The 24867-nt window shown below is 36.8% G+C and overlaps 1 protein-coding gene across 2 annotated transcripts in view; it reads left to right on the top strand.

The window, feature by feature from the left end:
* The window catches only part of ppfibp2b (PPFIA binding protein 2b), a 191500-nt gene that overhangs the window by 132820 nt on the left and 33813 nt on the right, over positions 1-24867 (top strand). For both annotated transcript variants that reach the window (XM_030136471.1, XM_030136472.1), the window contains exons 7-19: positions 2862-3074; positions 5576-5668; positions 8568-8696; positions 13818-13929; positions 14108-14140; positions 15880-15941; positions 16615-16690; positions 16767-16849; positions 17512-17579; positions 18611-18676; positions 18782-18842; positions 19024-19071; positions 24361-24511. In XM_030136471.1, the coding sequence (XP_029992331.1) occupies positions 2862-3074; positions 5576-5668; positions 8568-8696; positions 13818-13929; positions 14108-14140; positions 15880-15941; positions 16615-16690; positions 16767-16849; positions 17512-17579; positions 18611-18676; positions 18782-18842; positions 19024-19071; positions 24361-24511 (1195 nt within the window). The remainder of the gene's footprint in view (positions 1-2861; positions 3075-5575; positions 5669-8567; positions 8697-13817; positions 13930-14107; positions 14141-15879; positions 15942-16614; positions 16691-16766; positions 16850-17511; positions 17580-18610; positions 18677-18781; positions 18843-19023; positions 19072-24360; positions 24512-24867) is intronic.

Raw genomic sequence — 24867 nt, 5'->3', positions numbered from 1 at the left:
ATATTTAATTCACTGATCATGTAGATGTTCATCAAAACTCAGATTAAAGTTGAGGGTTATTATATGAGAAAGAGAGAAAACTGAAGAAAAAGTGACTTTTTCAGCAAAAATATCATTAACTGAACATAAACCAAGTGTCTCCATCCTCTGTCATTTATCGAACTATATGGGTTTTACTGGTGGAATCAATGTTGTAGAGCAGTGTTTCTCAGCCTTTTTTGAACAAAGGCTCACTAATGGCATCATGAGCCTTCTGTTGCCCCCCATCCTCCAAAAAATTCTGGGGCGGGGTGGGGGGTTGTATGTCGAAGCTTACACGGGGTCTTTGGTCTTTACACCCCGTCGAGAAACACTGTAATAGTCCATCTGCTTGCATTTCAAGATGGGGGAATCTGCTGCATCTCCTTTGTACTAATAGCCAGTGAGTCCGTGATTTTTTGGTATTTTTTCCCCCTCCTGTCCAGTGCGCACTCCCCCCTGGTTGAGAACCACTGTTGTAGAAGATGACGGTGTTTCCACGGTAACTACAGAGCCTCTGAACGTCCAAATGGGTCATATCTGATGACCGTGAAAAGAGGACAAACTGTATTTTACACCAATTATTTACATGTATTGATAGAATTAATGGATCAACATGTATTAAACAGTTTATATCAGTAGATGGTTTTGGTCAGCGGTGGATGTTTGGGTCTTAATGGGTTAAAATCAATAATTAAAAAATGGAAAAGGACTTGAATGCTGCTTTTCATAAAATAAAATAAAAACAAAGAACAGGAAACAGCACTTTAATGGACTTCAGGTGCTGTGGAAAATGTAAAATTGGAATTGAAAAAGATCTTGTTCCTTTTCCATTCCTATTTTGCTATAGGTTGGTGTTTTTTTATGACTCGAAAGTCATTGTTTTCATGAGTTTTTCCTGTAGACGTTTGTAGTTCACATTTGTTAGGTGCAAGAAGATTCAGATTTGATGCAAAGTGTTCAAAAACGGCCAAAATACACTCAGATTCCAGAGGGTTAATAAAATCTGAATATTGATCTAAAGACATCTTCTTGCATAAATGGACATTGATGTCGTTTAAGCTCAACTCAGTCCTCATCATGCAGTGATAATACAAAAAAATTAAAACTGCAGTAGTGCAAATACCTGACAAGTACTCCAGTTCAGTTATAAAGCCTTTGTTCTTTTTAATTCTCTGACTTTGCAGATGAATGTAATTTCAGTCGTCTTAGTGGTCTGTCTGCTCTTAATGCTGTTGTCTGTGTCTGTCTTCACTTCCTGTCTTGCTCACTCCACCCATCGGTCTACATTCTGGGTCATGGTCCTGTTTCTGCTCAGTTCTTTCTTGGCCAGAATTCAAGTATCTTATAATGACCCGGTGCTCAGGATCGGGCTATTACACAGCCATCTACGAGCCTGTAATCTGGACCAAGACGGATCACATCAGTGGGTGGAGTTTGGTCAAGAGAACGTTTCCTGGATTTTCCACAAAGTAACATTTAATGGTCTGATTAGGACAGTGAAGCATCTAAAACAGACTTTCAATGACAAACCAGAGCTGTTATTTCATGTATATAATAAATGCATATTTGTGTTTGAACAGTCTGAGGCTCATGCTCAGTCTGGGTCTGACCTGAGGCTGATCTGACACAAACACTAACTCGTGTTGAAGGATAAAACCTGTCCTGTATTTAAAAGTATGTGTGGAAATTGCTATTGATTGTTTAACTGCATTAATCACTTTTTCTAATCTAGGAGTCTTCCAACTTCCTGTCATTCTGGAGTAATGTTTGTAAAAACACACATTTATGGGAGTTTAAGCTTCTGTGAAGTTCGGAGATGTCATCCCTAAAAACTGACTGATTAACAAGTGTATGTCTGACTCTCCTCTCCTCTCCTCTCCTCTCCTCTCCTCTCCTCTCCTCTCCTCTCCTCTCCTCTCCTCTCCTCTCCTCTCCTCTCCTCTCCTCTCCTCTCCTCTCCTCTCCTCTCCTCTCCTCCTTGTTTCTCCTCTCCTCCACCTCTCCTCCTCCTCTCCTCTTTTCTTCTCCTTGTTTCTCCTCTCCTCTCCTCCTCCTCTCTTCTCCTCTCTTCTCCTCTTCTCCTCCTCTCTTCTCCTCTCCTCTCCTCTTTTCTCCTCCTTGTTTCTCCTCTCCTCCACCTCTCCTCCTCCTCTCCTCTTTTCTCCTCCTTGTTTCTCCTCTCCTCCTCCTCTCTTCTCCTCTCTTCTCCTCTCCTCTTTCTCCTCCTTGTTTCTCCTCTCCTCCACCTCTCCTCCTCCTCTCCTCTTTTCTCCTCCTTGTTTCTCCTCTCCTCTCCTCCTCCTCTCTTCTCCTCTCCTTGTTTCTTCTCTCCTTCTCTCCTCCTCTCCTCTCCTCCTCCTCTCTTCTCCTCTCCTTTCCTCTCCTCTCCTCCTTGCTTCTTCTCTCCTCTCCTCTCCTCTCCTCTTCTCCTCTCCTCTCCTCCTTGTTTCTTCTCTCCTCCTCTCCTCTTCTCCTCTCCTTTCCTCTCCTCTCCTCCTTGCTTCTTCTCTCCTCTCCTCTCCTCTCCTCCTTGCTTCTCCTCTCCTCTCCTCTCCTCTCCTCTCCTCTCCTCTCCTCTCCTCTCCTCTCCTCTCCTCTCCTCTCCTCCTTGTTTCTTCTCTCCTCTCCTCCTCCTCTCCTCTCCTCTCTTCTCCTCTCCTCTCCTACTTGTTTCTTCTCTCCTCTTCTCCTCCTCTCTTCCTCCTCTCCTCTCCTCCTCCTCTCCTCTTCCTCTCCTCTCCTCTCCTTCTTTCCTCTCCTCTTCTCCTCATCTCCATAATCCGCCTCTGTCACCACGTCCATCACTTCTGTACCTCCGTCCATCGCTGCTTCCATCCCAGTGCGTGGTAAATCTCATCAGTGAGCTCCAGGAGCAGATGTGCAGGTTTCAGGAGGAGATCAGCTCTCGCATCCAGGAGAAACGGGCCCTGGAGGAGAGGGAGGCCCGAGGCAGCCGAGCCCAGAGCCCCTGCCCTAAGACGGGGTTGTCGGGTTCGAACCTGAGCCTGTCGGGCTCTGACTGCCGGACACACAATGGAGGACAGACTGTACACGTAGGGAGACTTGATGGATGAACTCATCTTCCCCTCCTCCCCCATCATTTCTTCTTCCTCTTCTTCTCTCCTCCCTTTTTAACCAGTCCACACATCATCCGGTATTTGGAAATTTCCACAGAATCAAACTAACCTCCTCTCTTGTAGTGTCTGTGTGTTTACCGCAGGACGTTAGGGTTGTGTTGTACTCTGGTTCTTGCAGCTTTGGAGATTTCTAATTGTTTTTCCAAATACTTTAATACGTATGACTCAGGGCAATATAAAAATAATATGTATTTATCATTTAGCACTAATATAATTATGCTAATGTGCTGGTGATAACCTGGGCTGGAAGTACATAATCCTTTATCTCAACAAGTGGTTCCAGGCACAACAAACCCCACCCCTTGCACGTATTGTAGCTTATTTTGGCATCGATCCTGTTGATGTCATCTTGTCTATGCGTATAGTGATGTCAGCATATCAGTTGCCTCAAGTTGAATTGCCTAAATTGAAACAAATTTGATGTTTTTATAGACATGTGAAATTTCGCCCATTATAAGTAAATGGGAGAAAAAAAAGATTTTAAAGATTCATGAAATATTTGAACTTTGACCTACCTTTGTCAAAATTTAAACAATACCTATTCTGGGTCACTGGCAATCTATAAACCCAATTTCATATGAATTCAACCAATTGTTTTGCTGCTACGTACATGTGAAATTTTGCCCATTATAAGTAATGAGAAAAAAAAACATTTTACATTTTCATAAAAAATTTTAACTTTGACCTACTTTTCCCAAAATGTAATCACATCTATTCTGGGTCACTGCCACTCTATAAACCCCATTTGGTATGAATTCAACCAATAGTTTTGCTGCTACAGTGTTAACAAACAAACAAATAAACAAACCCGACCAAAAACAATACCCCTTGCCTCCCCTTCGGTAGGCGGGATAATAACGCTTTAAGTGAATTTCTTCTAATTCAGCATAAACATCAACCAGAAATTTAAGGATTAACTTATGTCACAGGTGAAAACATTTGCTTATTATGGAAAAATGTGAGCATTTTGTTGTAATATTTGCAAATATGTCATTGGAAAAAATGATGATGTTATGATAATTATATGCAAAAGGTCAATTCTGTTTCGTATTCTACAAAAACACATCCATTTGGTTTTTATTCAGAGCAAATTCCCAAATTTCCTGTACAAAGCAATTTAGATTCCAAGGTGCACCTGAATGTGCCATGATGTTCATTTTCTTGTGTAAGAGTCCAGAAAATACACATCTGTTTAACACTAATTTTGAACCGTGGATGTTAGATCTGTCGGTATTTTACATAAATATCCAAAAGTTTTATCGCAACCAAGATTCAAGATACTTATATCACCAGCTCTAATCTTTTTTTTTTTTTTAATTCAAATTTTTATTCAAAACAGTCTCACAAGGTATTACACAGGACATCATCGATACAAAGTACACTGTTTTCTTTTCTTTTCTTTTCTTTTTTTTTTTAAAGTTAAAGGGGTGTCAATATTCCTCACAGAAAGAAAGAGAGAAAAAGGAATTTGAATCATCATATAAATATAGACTTTCCAGTGCAATACAAAACAGAGGAGTAATATGTGAAAATCAGTGCTTTTCGTGGTTGTCCTACTTTTGCAGAACAATAACATGAATAGTAATAAAGATTATATATGTAAACAAGCATATAAATGATTGTTGACATCTCCATGAAGCTCACACGTACAGAAAAAGCACCAGCTCTAATTTTAAACGTTGCTAGGCTGTTGAATCGGTAATAACTGCAGGTAGATGCTCATACCTGTGTCAGCCTAACTCTGTGTATTTTAGCGTTTGGAAAAACACATCCAACCCAATGAAATCCTTTGAGATTGGGTTTTGGTCGTGGGATTTTGTTGTATTTTTTGTCGTTTGCCTGCATGACAGTGGTTCCTCCCTGTACTAACAAAGTTTCCTCCTACACTGACCAGGTGGATGGGTCATGTTACAGTTCCTACAGCACTGGGCTGCCAAAACAAGTGTGCAAACCTTTGGGGAGTGGGGGGGTTTCTCTGGGGCAACTAGGTTTTCCAGAGGCAGTGGGAGTGTTTGGTTGGCTTGCAGATGTTGCAGCCTGGATGTTCTTCAGTCCTCCTCTGGGTCCTCCAGTTTATCCTTCTCCTGGTTGTTGATAACTGCACGCTGTGGTGTCTGTTTCAGGTGGATCATGTGTCTTATATTAACCAGCCCTGGAGCCCTTTATAACTGCACTCAGTGTGTTTAACTTCCCTCCAATCCCCCACATCGGCATGTTTAATAATGTAGACGTGCCTCCTGCTGATTCTGATATTTACCCCCAAAAAATTCATATATTTCTCTGAAGTTTGACTTATTATTATTCACTAGTGCAGGAGCCCACTTCACTGCATGTCAGTGTGTGCTCTTTTAATCTGACTTTGAAAGACTCCTTTCTGAGTTACAACTGCTGTGTTTTGGATTTTCTTCTTCCTGCAGGATTTGCAACAAGAAGTGAAGCATCTGAAAAGCAAAGTGGAAGAGCTGGAGGGAGAGAAGAGTCAGTATGAGAGGAAGCTAAGAGCCACCAAGGTACAGCTTATGCAAAACACTTACAGACTATTTGTCATATTTGTTGTTATTATACTAATATAAAATGCTATAAAGATATCTTATTTTTGTAAACCAACCTGGAAATTAGCATTTAGCACGTTACCACATATTACATAATGCAAACTATAAGTTAAACTGTACCTGCAGGTGGACGTGGGCATTAAATTTGCTTAAAGTGACATTAAAAAGGGCATTAAAAAACATTAAATTAGATTTGCTGATACCTGCAGAAACTGTGTTCTATAAAATGCCATAAGGATAGCTTATTTTTGTAAACCAACCTGGAAATGAGCATCACATGTTACCATATATTACCACAAAAAGAGACAAATGAGATTTTTTGAGATTATTGCAGAAAATTAAGATTAAGATTAAGAAGCTTTGTTGTCATATAAACACAAGGCATCAACATGATGAAATTCAAGGTGTTCTTCAGGTCAGAGGAAATCGAGCTTAACATAAAAATATGAGGGCAAGAGATTAAACAGCTGGTGGGCTGGATGGTAAGAGTCCTTCAGGATAGATCAGGCTAGCGATGATAAAATGTACCTTATACAGAGTTTCTGTGGGTCATTAAAAAGCATTAAAAGTCATTAAATAGATTTTGTGAAAATCAAGGCCTTAAATGGCATTAAAAAGCATTAAATTCAATGTCCAGAGGCATTAAAAAATTAAATACACTTGATGGAAAAAAAGCATTGTTATTCACGATGTATTTTGATTACATAAACATTTAATAATTTTGATCAGAAGTACAGTGTGATGATTGACAAGTGGAACCCTTTAATTGACTATTGTTCATGGCCGATACATGAAGTCACAACACCGGATGCTTGGAACGCAACGTGCTGTGAGCATGCTCATGCTTCGGCCAAAGAGCGGAGGGAATATTAGCAAATGTTGGAAAACTGGTAAAATGCAAGTTTCAGTAGAAGTGATTGGAGGAGGAACTATTCAGAACCTGGTTAAAGCCTGTGGACGATAAACTGTCATAAAACTATATATAAAACTGTATCTGCAGTTGGACATGGGCATTAAATTTGTTTAAAGTGGCATTAAAAAGCATTAAATTAGATTTACTGATACCTGCAGAAACCCTGATCTATTAAAGGCTATAAGGATAAATAATAATATAAAAACAGTAATTTTTTACACGACTGTATACCATGTGTTCGCTGTGGCCTCATTAGCACAAATGTTGTGGAACTGACCAAACTGTCATTACCTAAACAACTCATTCCAGACTAAATTCGAACTGTATTCGTAGCTACAAGTGATGTGATACATTAATAGAATATAGTACCTATTAGCAGGTCTGTTTGGTTTGTGGCTCTAGTAACCTGGTTTTAAGTCTCAGATATTTCAGATTCTGGTCAAAGTTACATAGATGATGGTTTGCGTCATTCACACTTCCACACAGGCAGTATTGCTAACATGTTAACACGCTAACATGTCATTGTCATGTAATGTCTTCACCATGACTGAAGTTATGAAACGTGACTCACCAAGTGAAATGAATGTCACGTGTGTGCGATGGCGGTACCAGGCAGCTGAACTGGTCCGGTCACGTAGCTGCTACTGCTATGACAGTGATGCAACAGTGACATGTTAGAAAGAAGTGGATCATCCTGCAGATGTTTTTAACTGGATTTAATTTGTCCAAAAGGCTCAGTCTAGAAAACTGGAGAAGTATGATTATTTTTAGAGCAAAAATGAGATCCAAGTCCATGTTAGTTGATAGGTTTTATTATGGACATAAGATTAAATTTTACATAAAAGATAAATTACATAAATAATGCTAACAATTATTGTTCATAGAGAAAAAGAAAATCTATATCAGAAGGTCAGAATTTGAGTGTAATCGATGCATAAGACTGGAATTAGATAATGCCATTTGTATAATATTGCCTGCTTAAAGTCACGTTTCACAGCAGAAAGTGATTCGGAAAAAAAAAAAAAATTAGCATTTAGCATTGGATTATGTTGCCATGTTTGTATGTTTATGTTTAACCCATAATGACCCAGTGTTATTTTTGTGTCAGTTCCCAAATGATTTTTCCTCTTTATTTAACCTTTAAGGGATTTATCACCATTTATCATAATATTATACTCCATTTACCAATTACCAAAAGATACACTGACCTTTTTCAAACATCTACATGATCAGCGCACTAAATATAGGAAAATACATGATTTTCACAAAAAAAAAAAAATACAGAGTAGAATATTATAATATGATACGAAATACTTTTCTAAATACATACTAAATACTAAATACTTTTCTAAATACATACTAAATACTAAATACTTTTCTAAATAAATACTAAATACTTTTCTAAATAAATACTAAATACTTTTCACAGTATGAAAAGTATTTAGACTTGTTGCCAGGTCATCATACTTACATGATCACATAAAGTGTCTGCAATTTGTGGATCTGGGATTGAAATAATGATGTGATTCTGTGGGTTTTATTCTAAATCTTGTGACACTGACTTCTTTTCCTTCAGTAGAACGTGTGTGTGTGTGTGTGTGTGTGTACATGTACGTGTGTGTGTGTGTGCACATATGTGTGTGTGTGTGTGTGTGTGTGTGTGTGTGCTAACTCATTGTTTGCAGCTGGTTCATTTGAAGGAGGTCAGACTGCCGTTGCTTTCTTTCTCTGTGCTTACACTGCTTCCTCCCTCCTCTTCTTCCTCTCCCTCCTTCACTCTCTCCTCTTCTCTATTAACCCCTCTCTCCGCACCCTCACTCTCTGCACTTTTTTTTTTTTTTTTTAAATCTGCTCTCCTCTATTTTTCTCTCGTCATCTCTAAATCGGCCCCGTCATTACCCTCCTCCTTCCTGTCCCTCTCCCTCCCTCCCTCCCTCCCTCTAGCTCTCCATCTCTTACTCTCTCCATGTGTGTTACCAGTCGCTCATGACCCAGCTGTCCAGCCTCAAGCTGACTGTGGAGCACACACAGCTGGAGAAGCAGCACTGGGAGGAGCGCTGGCGGAGCGCACAGGTGCCTCCTCTTCCTCCCTCTCTTCCTCCACTTCAGCCTCCTGCTTTTCTGTTTCTCCTCACTTCGCTGTGATTGTTCCTTTTTTCTCCTTTCAGTGCTTGTAGTTGATGCTTTTCTGTCCCTCGAGTCTGTGCTTCTCCACTTCCTCATTTTCTGTCAGATTATTTTGTGGTATTTTTACTCCACCTGGGGCTCGTTTCTGCACTCGCTCGTTAATTTGTTAACCCCAACGCAACGCATTTTGTCATACTATAAAACATGTACAAAGTCAGTAATAATATATTTGTTTCTTATAAAAAGAGGGCCCACATAGTCCTTATAGTACATGTGTTCAAAAGACTATAGAGTAACGTTGAATGCATACGCTGGAAAAAATAAAAATCTTACCAAGTGTTTTTTTCTCATTTCTAGTCAAAATATCTCATCACACTTAAAATAAGACATAATCACCTAAAGAGTAACTTTTCCATTGGCATAAATACTTTTCTAAACAAGTACTAAATACTTTTCTAAATGCTAAATACTTTTCTAAATAAAAAAAATACTTTTCTAAATAAATGCTAAATACTTTTCTAAATTCTGAATACTTTACTAAGTAAATACTTAATACTAAATACTTTTCTAAATACAAAATACTTTTCTAAATAATACTATATACTTTTCTAAATACTAAATACTTTTCTAAATAAATACTAAATACTAAATACTTTTCTAAATAAATACTAAAGACTAAATACTTTTCTAAATACAAAATACTTTTCTAACTAAATACTAAGAGTAACTTTTCCATTGGCAGAGTTTGTTTTTTTTTGCTTGAAATAAGCAAAAAAAAAAAAATCTTAACTTAAGCAAAAAAAATCTGCCAATGGAACAAGTGAAAATTATCTTGGTAAGATTTCTAGAAATAAGATTTTCAAAATCTGTTGTCTAAAAATAAGTTCTTATATCTCACTTACAAGTTCCTCTTTAGGTGATTCCATGTTATTTTAAGTGTGATGAGATATTTTGACTAGAAATGACAAAAATACACTTTGTAAGATTTTGATTTTTTCCAGTGTATGCATTCAGTGTTACTCTATATTCTTTTCAACATACTTGTATTATAAGGACTATTTGGGTTCTCTTATTATAAGAAACAAATATATTAATTATTATTGACTTTGTATATGTTGTATAGTATGATAGTATATATATTTGGATTATTTAAGACCTAAAATGTGGAATGTGATCGAGATTGTTTGGAATGTGCATGGAAAGTCTTAAGTGGTGGCATGGTCCTGCCTTCTGTTCCTGTTGAATCCATCTGTGGGCGTGTCCATTTCACTGCTTTATTGTGCTTCTATTGTTGGCCTTCAAGGCTTTAATGTTAAGCAGCTGTTGGAGGTGTTAAGTACTGCATTTATAGCACACCACCGTTGTGAACTTCGACGTTGAAGTTTCATGCACACACCTGTTTGGCCACACCTGTTGTCTGCAACTCTAGTTCTGCGGCAGCTGTGTCTTTATGATAAACTCTGATCATTTAGCTGATAAACAGAAAAGAAGGAATCTGTTTTCAACCACACAAAGTCACCAGATCAGATGCTGGATGCACGTCAATAAAACTGTGGGTGTGAGCTCAACCCAGCCCATATGGAAAATCAGAGGTGTTGGAAATATTTATAAATGTTCTGATTAATTCTGGTTTGGATTATATTAAAGAAATTGTAAATATTATCCTAAATATTGCATCGTTCTGCAAATGGAAGAGTTAAGTCAAGTATCACAGTTAGAGGAGCTGCCATGTTGCTGCTATGATGAGCCATAGAGATACAGCTGTGAGGTTCTTGACAGAGATTGGTCAGTACAGCTGTCAATCAGAAGACCTGTGATTGGTCAGAATCCTTTGTCATGGGCTAGAATTTCTAATACTTGAAAACAGAGGCCGGATACTTATGAACAGGGTTCCCACAGGGTTTTTAAAAGTCTTAAAAGTCTTGAATTTACAAATCTGCATTTAATACCTTAAAAAGTCTTTAAAAGGTTTTAAATTTGATAGGTAGGTCTTAAGTTGTGTTGCCATAAAAATGTTGGCTGTATTGTGTTTAAAAGTGTCTTTTAAATTTCCAAGCTGTAAAGAAAGTAACTTTAGTTGACTCAGTTCCACCGGTTTTAATCTGACAATTTATATTGAAATTCGTAACCAATTATTGCTAACTTTGCAGCCCCCAGTGAGAAATGATGACCAAACATTCAGCCCAACACACGTGCAGCCGTTAGTCGTGCAAGCATAAAAAAGCTACTTGGTCATTAAATTCTGTTCTAAGTAGTCCTTAAAAAGGTCTTAAATTTAACTTGTACACACAAAAATTACTGAACATTTTTTCCAGAGTCAAAAATATGTTCCTCAAAAAGAGTTAATTTGGCTCTAAATTGAGTAAATTTGACTCTATAAGGAGTAAATTTGGCTCTATATTGTGTAAACTTGACTCTAAAATGAGTACATTTGGCTCTATATTGAGTAAATTTGACTCTAAAATGAGTACATTTGGCTCTATATTGAGTAAATTTGACTCTATAATGAGTACATTTGGCTCTATATTGAGTAAATTTGGCTCTATAATGAGTAAATTTGGCTCTATATTGAGTATATTTGGTTTTATATTGAGTATATTTGGCTCTATATTGAGTAAATTTGGCTCTATAATGAGTAAATTTGGCTCTATATTGAGTATATTTGGTTTTATATTGAGTATATTTGGCTCTATATTGAGTAAATTCGGCTTTATATTGAGTTTGGAGAGCTCTTCCCAAAGAGTAACTTCTGCTCTTTTTAGAGAGGGACCAAATGTTATCTGAGTAGAGTAAAAGTTTCTTCAATTTGAGTCCATTTTCCTGTGTAGAAACCTGTAGGAACCCTGAATAAAGCTTAGTATAATTTCAGACCTGTTGAGCGACAGTATGCCAAAACATTATCACAGTCACGCCAAAAACATACATACTAAAGCTTTAATTCCATGTATGTTCAGGTGCTCTATAAGCTCCAACTCCACAATAAAAGCACTAAGTTCCTTTTATTAGCCTGTCCAGCCATCCAGTTTTCTCAGTCTATGTAATACTGAGAAAAAAGTCCGGAATTGGGTCAATCACTGTGAAATATGCACTATTTATTCTATACCAACCAAACACAAGTCTGGGAGGCGGGTGTTTCACAATGCCTCATATGCACCGACTTCAGTTTTTTCACAAGTCAAAGTCAGTTCCAAGTCCACAAATCTCCGTACAACTATTGTCGGTTGTTGACTCAACTCAAAAATACAGATTGAATTACAGATTACACCCTATATTCTGAAGTTTCTCTGTCAAAAGTGACAGTAATCATTCACCGAAGTTTCTACCCAACCACCACCATGGCACGCCATGATGGAAACATGCTGAGGTTTGCCGACGTTAGGGGTCTGCTTGTCGCACAATTACGTCACATCCGTCTTATCTGTGATTGGTTTACTTGGTGCCTGTTAGTCCCACCTTCATATTTGGATTCAAACCCTGTGATTCCAGATGGATTTCTCATTGAGGAAGACGGATGCCTGGACAGGTTACACTTTTATAGACTTCAGTGACGGTAAAGAGAGGTGGAAGTCAGCAGTCAGAGCTGTTGGTGTCACCGCTGGCTGTTCCAGGCATTAAAAAAAAAAAAAAGCCTTTTCTGTTCATTTTCTGTTTGTCATCATCCTCTGGGTCCTGACGCAGCAGTGCTGATGTAGCTGATGCAGTAGTAGTGTTGTCTGTTCTCCACATGTGGATCTGTCACACATGGTCCTCTGTGTTGAGGTGCACCTGGCATCTAGTGCTACGTTCACACTGCAGGTTTTAATGCACAATTCAGATTTTTTGCTGAAATCCAATTTTTATGCAACTTCCTACACAGTCATGTATTTACAGTCTATGGTCCTAAAGTGATTCTGTGTTTATGGATGTAGATATGGATTTTCCCCTGGTTCCGCCTCCTCCAGTGCAGAATTGTGATGTCTGTCGCATTTCAATGTAGTTAAAGTCAGATGAAATGCGACATGACTGAAGTCACATCGGAAAACATTAGATATGTGTCCAATTTAGGTCCACATATAATAATAATAATAATAATAATAATAATAATAATAATAATAATAATAATAATAATGATGATAATAATAATGCTTATTTATATTGTACTTTTGGCAGAAAGATTTCACAAAGTGGTTTATAAATAAAATCTAAAGTAAAATACGTAGGCAAAAAAAAACAAAACACACCGCTACATTCACAGATATAAAAATATAAAAACAAATGGTCATAAAACCCACCCCCTAACTAAAAGCCTATCTAAACAAGGCGGCCTTTTCAAGTAGCTGAAGTGGACTGGCTCTGATTTGATAAAATTGGATTTGTCATAAATAAACTGTCATAAATAAATCACATATTGGTCACTTAGGCTACATTCAGACTGCAGGCAAATGTGGCCCAAATCCGATTTTTTGCCTATATGTGACCTGTATCCGATCTGTTAAAGACAGTTTGAACAGCACAAATCCGATTTTTTCAAATCTGACCCAGGACACTTTCATATGTGGCCCTAAATCCGATATCTGATATTTTGCAATGCGACTTGAGTCTGAACTGCCAGGTCACATTTATCCGACCTTTACGTCATTGAAATGCGACAAACACTACAATCCTGCATCCCAGGAGTGTTACTTCCGTAAACACACGTTATGTTTGGACCTCTTTTGTGCATGCGGGTCACTTCAGGGTCGCATTAAGACCTGCTGTCTGAACGTAGCTAAATAGGCAAAAATTCAGTTTTGGGCCACTTTTACCTGCAGTGTGAACGTAACCTAATAGTAAGTGTTATCCCTTAACCCTGCAACAGTTCACACACCCTCAATCTGTGTCTGTTATGTGTGACATGATTATTGTGTAACATGATTGCTATGAGACTTGTGATTCTCATGTGGCATCCAGTTGTGAAACACCCACAGAATTCCCATGTTTTTATCAACAGACCTGACTTGAATACTCATGTTACTGTTGCATCCTAGTATCTCCTAAATATGCGCTGACCTGGAAGTTCACAGATATCTACTCTGTCTTCCTCCGCAGGCAGAAATCTCAGATCTGCAGCAGACCCTGGCCTCCAAAGATGCTGAGATCGAGTGCCTGCAGACCCAGCTGCTGGCCAGAGGAGGCTCAGCCAATGACAACGCAGAGCGAGGTACATGCAGCTGGCGGTCTGACCAGTCAGCTCCAATCTACATCTGTCAGTGTGGATGTGTGTGTGAGAGGCAGCGATATGCATGTCTGCCACCTCTGATTACGGTAACATCTAATCAAACTGTCCCTCTCTCCTCTGCTGGTTCTTGTTTTTGACTCTCTGCCGCCCTCTGCTGTAGAGGAGGTGTATATCAAGCAGCTCATTAACAAATGTAAGGCATGCTAATGTTCTTATGCGGCTCATTTCCAACCATCATCCTCTGTCTGTGCAGCATGTGTTGTCAGTTATTACCTCCGCCAAGGAGGTTATGTTTTTGCCGGCGTTGGTTTGTCTGTCTGTCTGTCTGTCCGTGTGCAAGATAACTCAAAAAGTTATGGACGGATTTGGATGAAAATTTCAGGAAATACTGATACTGGCACAAGGAACAAATTATTAAATTTTGGTGGTGGTGGGGGGGGGGGCACTGATCTGCCTTGGCAGAGGTTTGCGCTCTCCAAGTGCTTTTCTAGTTTGTTGTTTGTAAAAACTGACGCACCCAGAGTAGGGCTGAAATTAAAAAGCCTTTATTAAAACATGGCCAAACAAATAAAAACTATAGCTGACACGTTGTGGTCTATGGACCTTCATAAGGATTGATATAAGAAGGCTGCCCATATGGATCCTCCTATATATAGGGAGAGGTCACATGACTGGGCAGATCTTAAAGACAAAGAATAGAGAATTAAAAATTGAAACAGACAAAAAACAGAGCAATACATAGTATATAAGCAAACAACAACAATAAGACATTTCAAGCACTATAAGTTTTCACATTAAATAAATCATCAGAAATAAACAGATAGACAATAAGGGTTTTTTTGTCACCTGGCAGTGACTCCAGCTGGTTCTTTCTGTAAATTTCTGTAATCATTGGGATTGTCTTCAAAAATCGGTAGGAAACAAGAGGCTCAAATCTCATCAAAGCCAACATTTAACTTGGAAACATCCTAAAAGTCGTGAGCATCTCCGAGGTGATCCTGATGATCCTATGACTGATGATCCCAGTGGTTTTTCTAATCCAGACGTGCAGGTTTTTCATGAATCTCAGTGTCATTCTAGGTTTCATGTGTAACCCATCGTGTCCACTCACATTACATGCAGAACCTGCCCATTTAAACACTAATAAATCATGAGAGATTTTGCAACAGTGGTCATTTTTGGTTCAATTCCCAAAATGTAGATAGATATAGATTTTTTGGAAGATATTCCAAAAAACGGTAGCGCATAATTTTCGTGTCCTTTTTCACCATGTTACATGCAAATTTTTGTATAAAAAATGATCTAAAAATAAAATAAAAATGAGTTTTACCTGAAAAATAGTTTCTCTTCTATCCCAGTAAATATTAATTTTTAAAATAGACCCAAAGTACTGCCAAACTTGTTTCATAACATTAGTCTACATCTGGTTTGAATTTCCTGTTTTTAGGGACCAGTTTCATAGAAGCACCCATTTGCATATTTGTACTCCTTATCAAATACTCATATATTATTAAATATACATATTGGCTCTATGTATGTATCCAGTCTGCTTTCCAGTTTATCTCTGTTAACAAAACATATTTACTACATGTACTCTAGGCATCACTGCTTTAAAATGTCTCTATTTTAAAGGATGCTCATGTACATTTTTCTGTGTGTTTTTGCCTGTTTGCAGTTTCATCCTTTGAAAAATATAGAGAACTTTTTCACTCTTGTTTCTAGACACAGTACCAGTTTCATATAATGAAATAATGCAGGTAATGGTGAAAGTCCAGTCATGCTGTCAGTGTGCATTTGTTTTGCTTGTTTTCTCGTATTAGCATGGTTGTCATGTCTGTCACCAACATCCCATCAGACACCCACCACATATTATAAACGAACTTGACACGAGGACCAAAATAACATTTTAATGCTTTGTTTTTCTTTTGTCAGACCATGAATACCAAAGGCTGAAGGTGGGGATGGAGTCTTTGTTAGCGTCAAATGATGAAAAGGTAAATGTGCAGTTTATGGGTTAAAATAGCAATTGATGCTGTCTTAACTCTATTTTAGATTCCGGTAGAACTGCAACCAAGTAAAATAGAGGAATAATTCTTTTTGCATATAGAACAGGAATAGTTACTCTTACATATGACACGTTCAACAGGTGTCAGAGCTGTTTCCTTCCATTGATGTGTTTGCAGATATCCAGCAAAAACACAACAAAAACATTATAATCCAGACTTTAAGTGTCTTATAGATAGGGATGCACCAATACCGGTACTGGTATTGGTTTGATACTGAGCACGTGTACTTCTACTTGTACTCGTTAAAGTGCTTCGATACAACCGCACTGATACCACGTTCACAGTCAGCAGGTACGCGGCAGACGATTGATGTCAGACATTGTTATAGGCAGACTAATGACAATGACAATGAAGCAGATTTTCTTTTTTTTTTTAATTTTTTAAATTTTTTTTGATGTTTTTATTGGAAAAGGAGCAAGATATCTCAGCATTACCATTCATACATATGATATCTATTAGAGTCCTTTTTGTATTTCTTATTTTATACATACAAAGTGTCAAACAGAAGAAGAGAAAAAAAACCTAACATGAACTGAGTGTTTATAGTTTTGTCCCTTTATGTGGATTTCATCTGTTGTTTGCGTCTTTGTTTGTGTCACAGGATCGTCGTATAGAAGAGTTGACCATGCTGCTCAGTCAGTACAGAAAGATGAGGGAGGTCATGGCGCTGACGCAGGGTAAGAACGAAAACCTGCAACCGAAAAACACAAAGTCTGCTTGATGATAAATGTATGGGGTTTTTGTCTCAATCAGGGAGCAGTGAGGAGGAGCTGAGCGGTAGTTTAAAACTCCGAGCCATCACCAACAAAGCTCACTCTGACATCCTCAGGTCGGAGGTAGGGGAATCCACAATAGACCCGTTTTTATGGGTTTTCCTGCAATTTTGAGCAAAAACCCAAACACATTAACCCATAAAGACCCAAATATTCACCTGTGACCAAAACCATCTACTGATCTAAACTGCTTAATACCTGTTGATCCATTAATCTTATCAATATATGTAAATAATTGGTGTAAAATGCAGTTTATTGTCTTTTCATGGTCATCAGATATGACCCATTTGGACGTTCAGAGGCTCTGTAGTTACCATGGAAACACCTTCATCTTCTACAACATTGATTCATCAGTAAAACCTATGGATTTAGATCAATGACAGTGGATGGACATACTTGTTTTATGTTCAGTTAATGATTTATTTTCCTGAAAAAGTCACTATTTCTTCAGTTTTCTCTGTTTTTGATATAATAACCTTTAAGTTTAATCTGAGCTTTTATGAACATGTACATCACCAGTGAATTAAATATAGGAAAATGCCGGTTTAACACTGAAAAACACAACGTAAAGATGATAATATTACTATAAATGGTGATAAATCACTTAAGAAATGTTCACTATAGAGAAACATTCATTTGGGAACTGACACAAAAATAGCACTGGGTCTTTATGGGTTAATCTAACGACTAATCACAGCAATAAAACATGTTTTATCTCCACATAGATGTCGTCCAGAGGATCTTCACCGCTTATGTTATCCTCATCGCCATACCAGAGAGACTTGGAGTCTAGGTAAAAAAAATAAAAGAGGGTAAAAAGAGCAGAATAAATCAGTGTTAATGTGTCAATAAATTATTACATTTATAAATATGACATAAAAGCAAACAAAAAGAAAATCTCTAAATAAATATGGTAATACCTGAATAACATTAACCTTTTTTTTTTCATTTTCAGCAAATTAATCAAAAGATTAATATTTTATGTGTTCACTCATAGTATAATTTAACTTTTTATTGCACCTTAAAATGGATTTTCATGGCTTAGAAAAATTTCTCCTAACATGTTTTTGCCTAAATAGATCAGATTTAATTAAATTCTGGATAATTATTTGTGTGACATGTCCCACATCCCGAGTTAGGTTTAATTTCATTTTTAATTTGAATTCTTTATTTATATAAATCTTTATGTAAATACCAAATTTCTTACTTTTCTCTTTATATTTAAATATCCACTCGTTTCTGCTTTTTCTCTGCACTTGCTTGTTGTATGATGCTGCTGTTAGCTGTGAAATTTCCCCATGGTGGGATAAATAAAGTCTTATTTTGTCTTGTCTTATCTTATCTCATTTTATCTCATCTCATTTTACCTTACCTCATCTCATTTTATCTCGTCTTACCTTACCTTACCCTATCTCATTTCATCTTATCTTTGTATTGTATCTTATTGTATATTATCTTATCTCATTTTATCTTATCTTACCTTATTTTACCTTACCTTAACTTACCCTGTCTCATCTCATCTTATCTTATCTTACCTTTCCTTACCTCATCTTATCTTTCCTCTCCTTATCTTATCTCATCTCATCTTACTTTACCCTATCTCATCTTATCTTATCTTATCTTATCTTACCTTACCTTACCTTACCTTACTTTATCTTATCTTATCTTATCTTATCTTATCTTATCTTATCTTATCTTACCTTATCTTGCCTTACCTTACCTTACCTTACCTTACCTTACCTTACTTTACCTTACCTTACCTTACCTTACCTTACCTTACCTTACCTTACCTTACCTTACCTTACCTTATCTTATCCCTTGCAGTATCCAGAACTCCATGGACACATCACTGGTCTCCACTGGGGATATGAGCTTCTTTAATGGAGTGTGGTAGGAGCAAACTGTGTTGTCTTAAAATACAAGTCAGATCTGATGAAAACGATCCCACACGTTTCAGTATATTTGTCTAGTTCTTCAGTTTGTTCTCCGTTTCAGGCCTCAGCGCCGTTTACTGTCCAGCAGCCTGGAGGAGCTGCAGAGTGGATCCTTACAGAAGGTTTGGACGTTCACACCAGATCCTGAAGCGCTTCATTTATTTATTTATGCCTAACCAACAAGCACACTAACGATATTAAACACTTAATGCTCTTTTAACCTAATTGTGTGATTGCTAACATTTAACTCCTGGTTTGTGTGTTTATGTGTGTGTGTGTGTTTTTGCCCTGCTGCTGCTTCAGGCTGTAGAGATCCAACCTGTTGAAACTGAAACAGACGTAGGGGCAGAGGTACTGATGTGCTGCAAATGTACATAATCAAACACACAAACTGTACACAGATGCTAACTGTAGTGGCTTTTCCATCGGACATCTGCGCAAAACTGTACCGATATTTACTAAATGTCAAAAAAACATAAGGCATAACGTATTGTCTGTTTTTCCATCAAATCACAAATGCGATGATTTGTTTATTTATTTTCGCGAGATGACACGAGAAGTCATTCCATAAACATGGTGACAAATGTAAATATGGTGTTGATTTACAGATATATTTATTATTATTATATATTACCCCTCTATCTCGTACTAAATTTAAAAAATGATTGGGTTTCCTGGTGTGTCCACATGTTTCTTCTTCTTCACTTGTTGTTAACGTACGTCAACATCCGTTTTTTTACTTCACCAGACTCGAGTTGCAAAAAAAGGTCTTTCCATTGCAGTTTTGTATGATATATCATTTGTGCGACGCCCGAAAAACCACCTCTTGCCAGCACAAAAACTTTTAATCGAAAACTGAGACTTTTGGCGAAATTGTTGTTTTTCCAGTAGGTACATTTTTATGCGCAAGTTACATTTGCGCATTTCGAGGGTCAATGGAAAAGCGACTAGTCCTAACATTTCACTTAAGAGTTCAAGAGAAAAAAGGAACAAACAAAACAATTTCAATTTTAGTGGCGTTGACATCACTACATATAATATCATTGCTGAAAATGTCAGTTTTTCTTTAGTTTTCTCTGTTTTTGATATAATAATGCCCAATTTTAATGAGTTTTTATGAATATCTACATGATCAGTAAATTAAATATATGAAAATTCATGATTTACACAGAAAAAAATGCAAAATACCGAGGATAACATTACAATAAATGGTGATAAATTACTTAATAAAGGTTAAATAGAGAGAAAAATCATTTAGGAAACCACAAAAGTAGCACTGGGTCTTTAGGGGTTAATGAAGGTCATTCTTATGTACTGTAAAAAAATTAACGACAAGGGGCCAAAACTCCAGCCATGACTAGTTGTTTTTAATCAAAGAAAAGTAGCCATGTAGGAGCCACTTAAATAGGCTACATGAACTAAATTAAGGTTTTAGAGACCCATTGTAACTGCAATCACTCACTCATTCTGTTATTGATTATCCTCTGATAAAAACCAATATTTAAATGTAGAGTTAGGTGATTCACGGCATCTATTTATTTGTTGAAGTCGTTAGCAATCAGGGTAGTTACTAGTAGGCTACTAGCCAAAATTATGATATGACTAAAGACACATTTAGCTTAATGAAGGACAGTTTTAACTAGAAAAGCACTCTGAGAGCGCGGACCTCCACCAAGGCAGATCAGTCCCCACCCCCAACACCACCAAAATGTAATCATCTTGAAAATGCCATCAAAATCTATCCATAACTTTTTGAGTTATCATGCTAACAGACAGAAGAACAAACAACGCCCCCCCCCCCCCCCGATCACCATCAAAATGTAATCATTTGTTCCTTGTACCAGTATCAACATTTGTTGAAAATTTCATGAAAATCTGTCCATAACTTTTTGAGTTATCTTGCTAACAGACAGACAGACAGACAAACCCCGATGAAAACATTACCTCCGCCGTTACACTTGGCAGAGGTAATTAGAGTACATGGTTTGAGGTACACATGTGACGGCTCTACTTACCGTCACCTGCTTTCACAGATGTGATGTTTGAAGTTTTAAAAGCAGAATGTCCAGCGGGGCAGGCAGAGCTCACACTGCACAGTACGGCTGTTACCTCTTTTATATTTGAAAGCAATAAGGTCGTTAATATGTGGCCAAGGGTTTTCTTCGCTTTGGACTCTGCTTGCGTGTCAGCGTCATCACCAACACCAAGCTCCAGCTCCTCCATCTGTGTCTTGTAGCCTGAAGTCCATCATCCAATGCGGCAATGTCCTTTCGTTCATTTAATTTTTTACTCAGTACAGTATTTACTTTAAAATGTATTTGAGTAAAAGTAAAATTACCACTTTCAAAAACAACTTCAACATGTGATGCCAGGCACAACAAACCCCGCCCCTCACATGTATTGTAGCTTATTTTAGTATTGATCAACTCTTTCATCCATATTCAATATTTGTTAAAAATGAAAGTTATATATGTGCCAAGTTTGAAGTAAATTGAAACAAAATTTATGTTTTTATAGACAATTGAAATTTCGCCCATTATGAGTAAATGGGAAAAGAAAAAGAAGTTAAAAGTTTAACAAAAAATTTCAAAAACAAGCTATCACTTAGATATTTTTGCAGAGTGATATCTAAAATTAATCTCTATATCTCTGCAAGGTTTTAAGTAAATGTAGTTAAAATTTACATTTTCATAGCATTTTGAAATTTTGCCCATTATAGGTAAATGGGAAAAGAAAAAGAGGTTAAAAATTTAACAAAAAAAATTTCAAAAACAAGCTATCACTTAAATATTTTTGCAGAGTGATATCTAAAATTAGTCTCTATATCTCTGTAACGTTTTAAGTAAATTGAGTTCAAATTAATGTTTTTATATTGATTTGATATTTCGCCCATTATAAGTAAATGGGGAAAAAAACAATTTTAAAAATTCATAAAAAAAATTGAACTTTGACCTACTTTTCCCAAAATGTGATCAGATCTATTCTGGGTCACTGGCAATCTATAAACCCCAGTTGGTATGAATTCAACCAGTAGTTTTGCTGCTACAGACATTTGAAATTTCACCCATTATAAGGAAATGGGGAAAAAAAAAATTAAAAATTCATAAAACATTTTAATTTTGACCTACTTTTCCCAAAATGTAATGAAATCTTTTGTGGGTCACTGGCAAACTAAGGGTTGGGTGGGGCAGGTTAAAAATTACAAAGTACACAAAAAAGCTACTCAATTACAGTAACGTGAGTAGATGTAATTCATTACTTTCCACCTCTGGATTTAGATTTAACAGTTTAGTGCAACATAATTTGAAAATTTAACCTGTTTTTTTGGCGTGAACCATCTTGTGAGGCTCATTGTGTATTTGTTTCCAGACTTGGCGTTTTGTAGCAGAGAAAAGGATGTAATGCCCCCGGTGTTCTTTGACCGCTTGTTCCCAGTATAACAACCTCCACCTCAACTGTGCCTTATACTCATTCACAACCTTATTCCAGAGCTCCACAGAGACAAACAGTCCGCACACACACACACAGTAACACACACACACACAGGGCTCAGACCCACCTGAAGTGGCTGTCAGTAGTGCTCGGCGTCACCGCTGCCTCCCAGCTGTTTCTTTCTGCTGGCCTTTCTCTGGTTCTACTTCCAGAGCCCCGCTGACTTTGAAGCTTGTTCAGACGCTGGCACCTTCAGACATTCACCCTCCCAAAGGACACGGCGTTACGCAACAGAGCAAAGGAGCAAATCCAATCATGAGCCGGTCCACAACATGTTTTCAACTAGAAGTAGATTATGATGCATTCTCCATATGGTTAGGGTCACAGCGTAATAACAGGGATATCAGCAGGAAAGTTAAAAGTTATGCAGATATTACAATTTGGACCAAAATATGACTTAGGCACTTATACTATGATGCTAACGATGTGCAACATTTAGATTAGATTAGATTAGATTAGATACTTTATATTAGGTTAGATTAGATTAGATTAGATTAGATTAGATTAGATTAGATTAGATTAGATTAGATTAAATTAGATTAGATTATATTAGGTTAGGTTAGATTAGTTTATATTAGGTTAGATTAGGTTAGGTTACATTAGTTTATATTAGGTTAGATTAGTTTATATTAGGTTCGATTATTTTAGGTTACATTAGATTAGGTTAGATTAGATAAATTTGTATTATGTTAGATTAGGTTAGGTGAGATTAGTTTATATTAGGTTAGATTAGATTAGGTTAGGTTAGATTAGTTTATATCAGGGTAGATTAGGTTAGGTTAGATTAGTTTATATTAGGTTAGATTAGATTAGTTTAGAATAGTTTATATTAGGTTAGATTAGGTTACATTAGATTAGATTAGTTTATATTAGGTTAGATTAGGTTACATTAGATTAGGTTAGGTTATATTAGTTTATGTTAGGGTAGATTAGATTAGGTTAGGTTAGATTAGTTTATATTAGGTTAGATTACATTATTTTAGAATAGTTTATATTAGGTTACCTTAGGTTACATTAGATTAGATTAGTTTATATTAGGTTAGATTAGGTTACATTAGGTTAGGTTAGGTTAGATTAGTTTATATTAGGTTAGATTAGGTTACATTAGATTAGGTTAGGTTAGATTAGGTTAGATTAGGTTACATTAGATTAGGTTAGATTAAATTAGATTAGATTAGGTTACATTAGGTTAGATTAGATCAGGTTAGATTAGATTAGATTATAGATACTTTATTGATCCCAAAGGAAATTCAAGCATCCAGCAGCAGCAGTAGATGCACTAAATACACAAGACACAGTAGTGACAAAAACAGTATACAAATACAAAGACAACAAACAAAGTAACATACAAACAAATCGAACCAAAAACAATACGCCTTGCCCCCCGTTGAGGGGGCAGGGTAAATATACAAAATAGAAAATGCACTCTTACATCTAAGATTATATATACAGACATCTAAAAAAAAATACCAACGAATACATCAGTTCAGATAATGCTAAAATATGGGGCCCCTTAAAGAGAAAGGACAATCTGTGATATAATCTATATGTGCATAAATTACAGCTTTGCAAAAAAAGTCATTAGTGCACAGGGAGATATCAGAATTATTTATTAAACCTCATTAATCATGGTTTGACCTTCAGTTATGCTGCACTAAATGTTAAAGGTTCAATACAGAAGATCGGTGTGAAGTTTGTGTCGGATTTGTGTTGAAAGATGATTGTTTACTCATATTAGCTCCATAAACCACAGGTGTCAAACATATAGTCATGTTAATGGTCGTGTTACTCCATTAATTTCTCCTAAAAGAGGAGAAATTAAACCCATCATAAATAAGACAACTTATTTTTAATCTGACAGACAAAAATGATAATATTTAGTTTTGGAATAAAGAGCAGCTGGAAGTCAATAGGCCCTCCCTGTTTTACAGACAGAACACAAATATACTTTTTATTCACTAATTTATTTTACTTAACTTTGTTGGTGCAAACTCGCTAAGGATTTCATGTATTAGAATTACGTGTTAAAAGTCCAAATAGTAGCATTATGAGCATATATGAGGTTACACGACATGCATATTATGGACCATGACTCCCTTTTATTATATATTATGTTAAACAGCAGCACTGTGTTGTTTTTTCCTGCAGAATCGACTCACAGAGCTGAACAAGTACCAGACTCTGCCCGGAAAACTGAGTAAAAAGAGCCAGTTGAATGGCAACGGAGAAGACGATGGAGAATATTTATCCCCCATCCGATTGTCTCCGGTCCACACCACTGACCAGGACTACAGTCTGAGTAAGTGTTTATATCTGCGACAGAAATGACATGTCTATTACAACTTTGTATTCAAGTTATTTCCTAATGAAATGAAAACATCTGACTAACTGCTTTTGGAAGTTAGGCCTCGTCTACAATGATAGGTACAGTGCATTTATAGTTTAGAAATCAAATTATGTCATCTATATTTAGGCTCTCTGGATCAAAAATACAGGACTACAAAAGACTTTTTAACGTGCCTTCTTCTGTGTAGATACGTAAAGTATAAATTAGGTTATTATTAGCCCCTTACTGCTTACATTTATATGCAATTACAGAAAAAAAAAATGTGTTGTTGCTATAGCACAGATCCAAAATTAAGTAAAGTTTGTTCA

Source organism: Sphaeramia orbicularis, chromosome 6 (assembly GCF_902148855.1).
Source record: "Sphaeramia orbicularis chromosome 6, fSphaOr1.1, whole genome shotgun sequence".
In the NCBI taxonomy this organism is placed as follows: Eukaryota; Metazoa; Chordata; class Actinopteri; order Kurtiformes; family Apogonidae; genus Sphaeramia; species Sphaeramia orbicularis.
The sequence above is the reverse complement of the archived record's forward strand: the minus strand, read 5'-3'. Positions and strand labels throughout refer to the sequence as shown.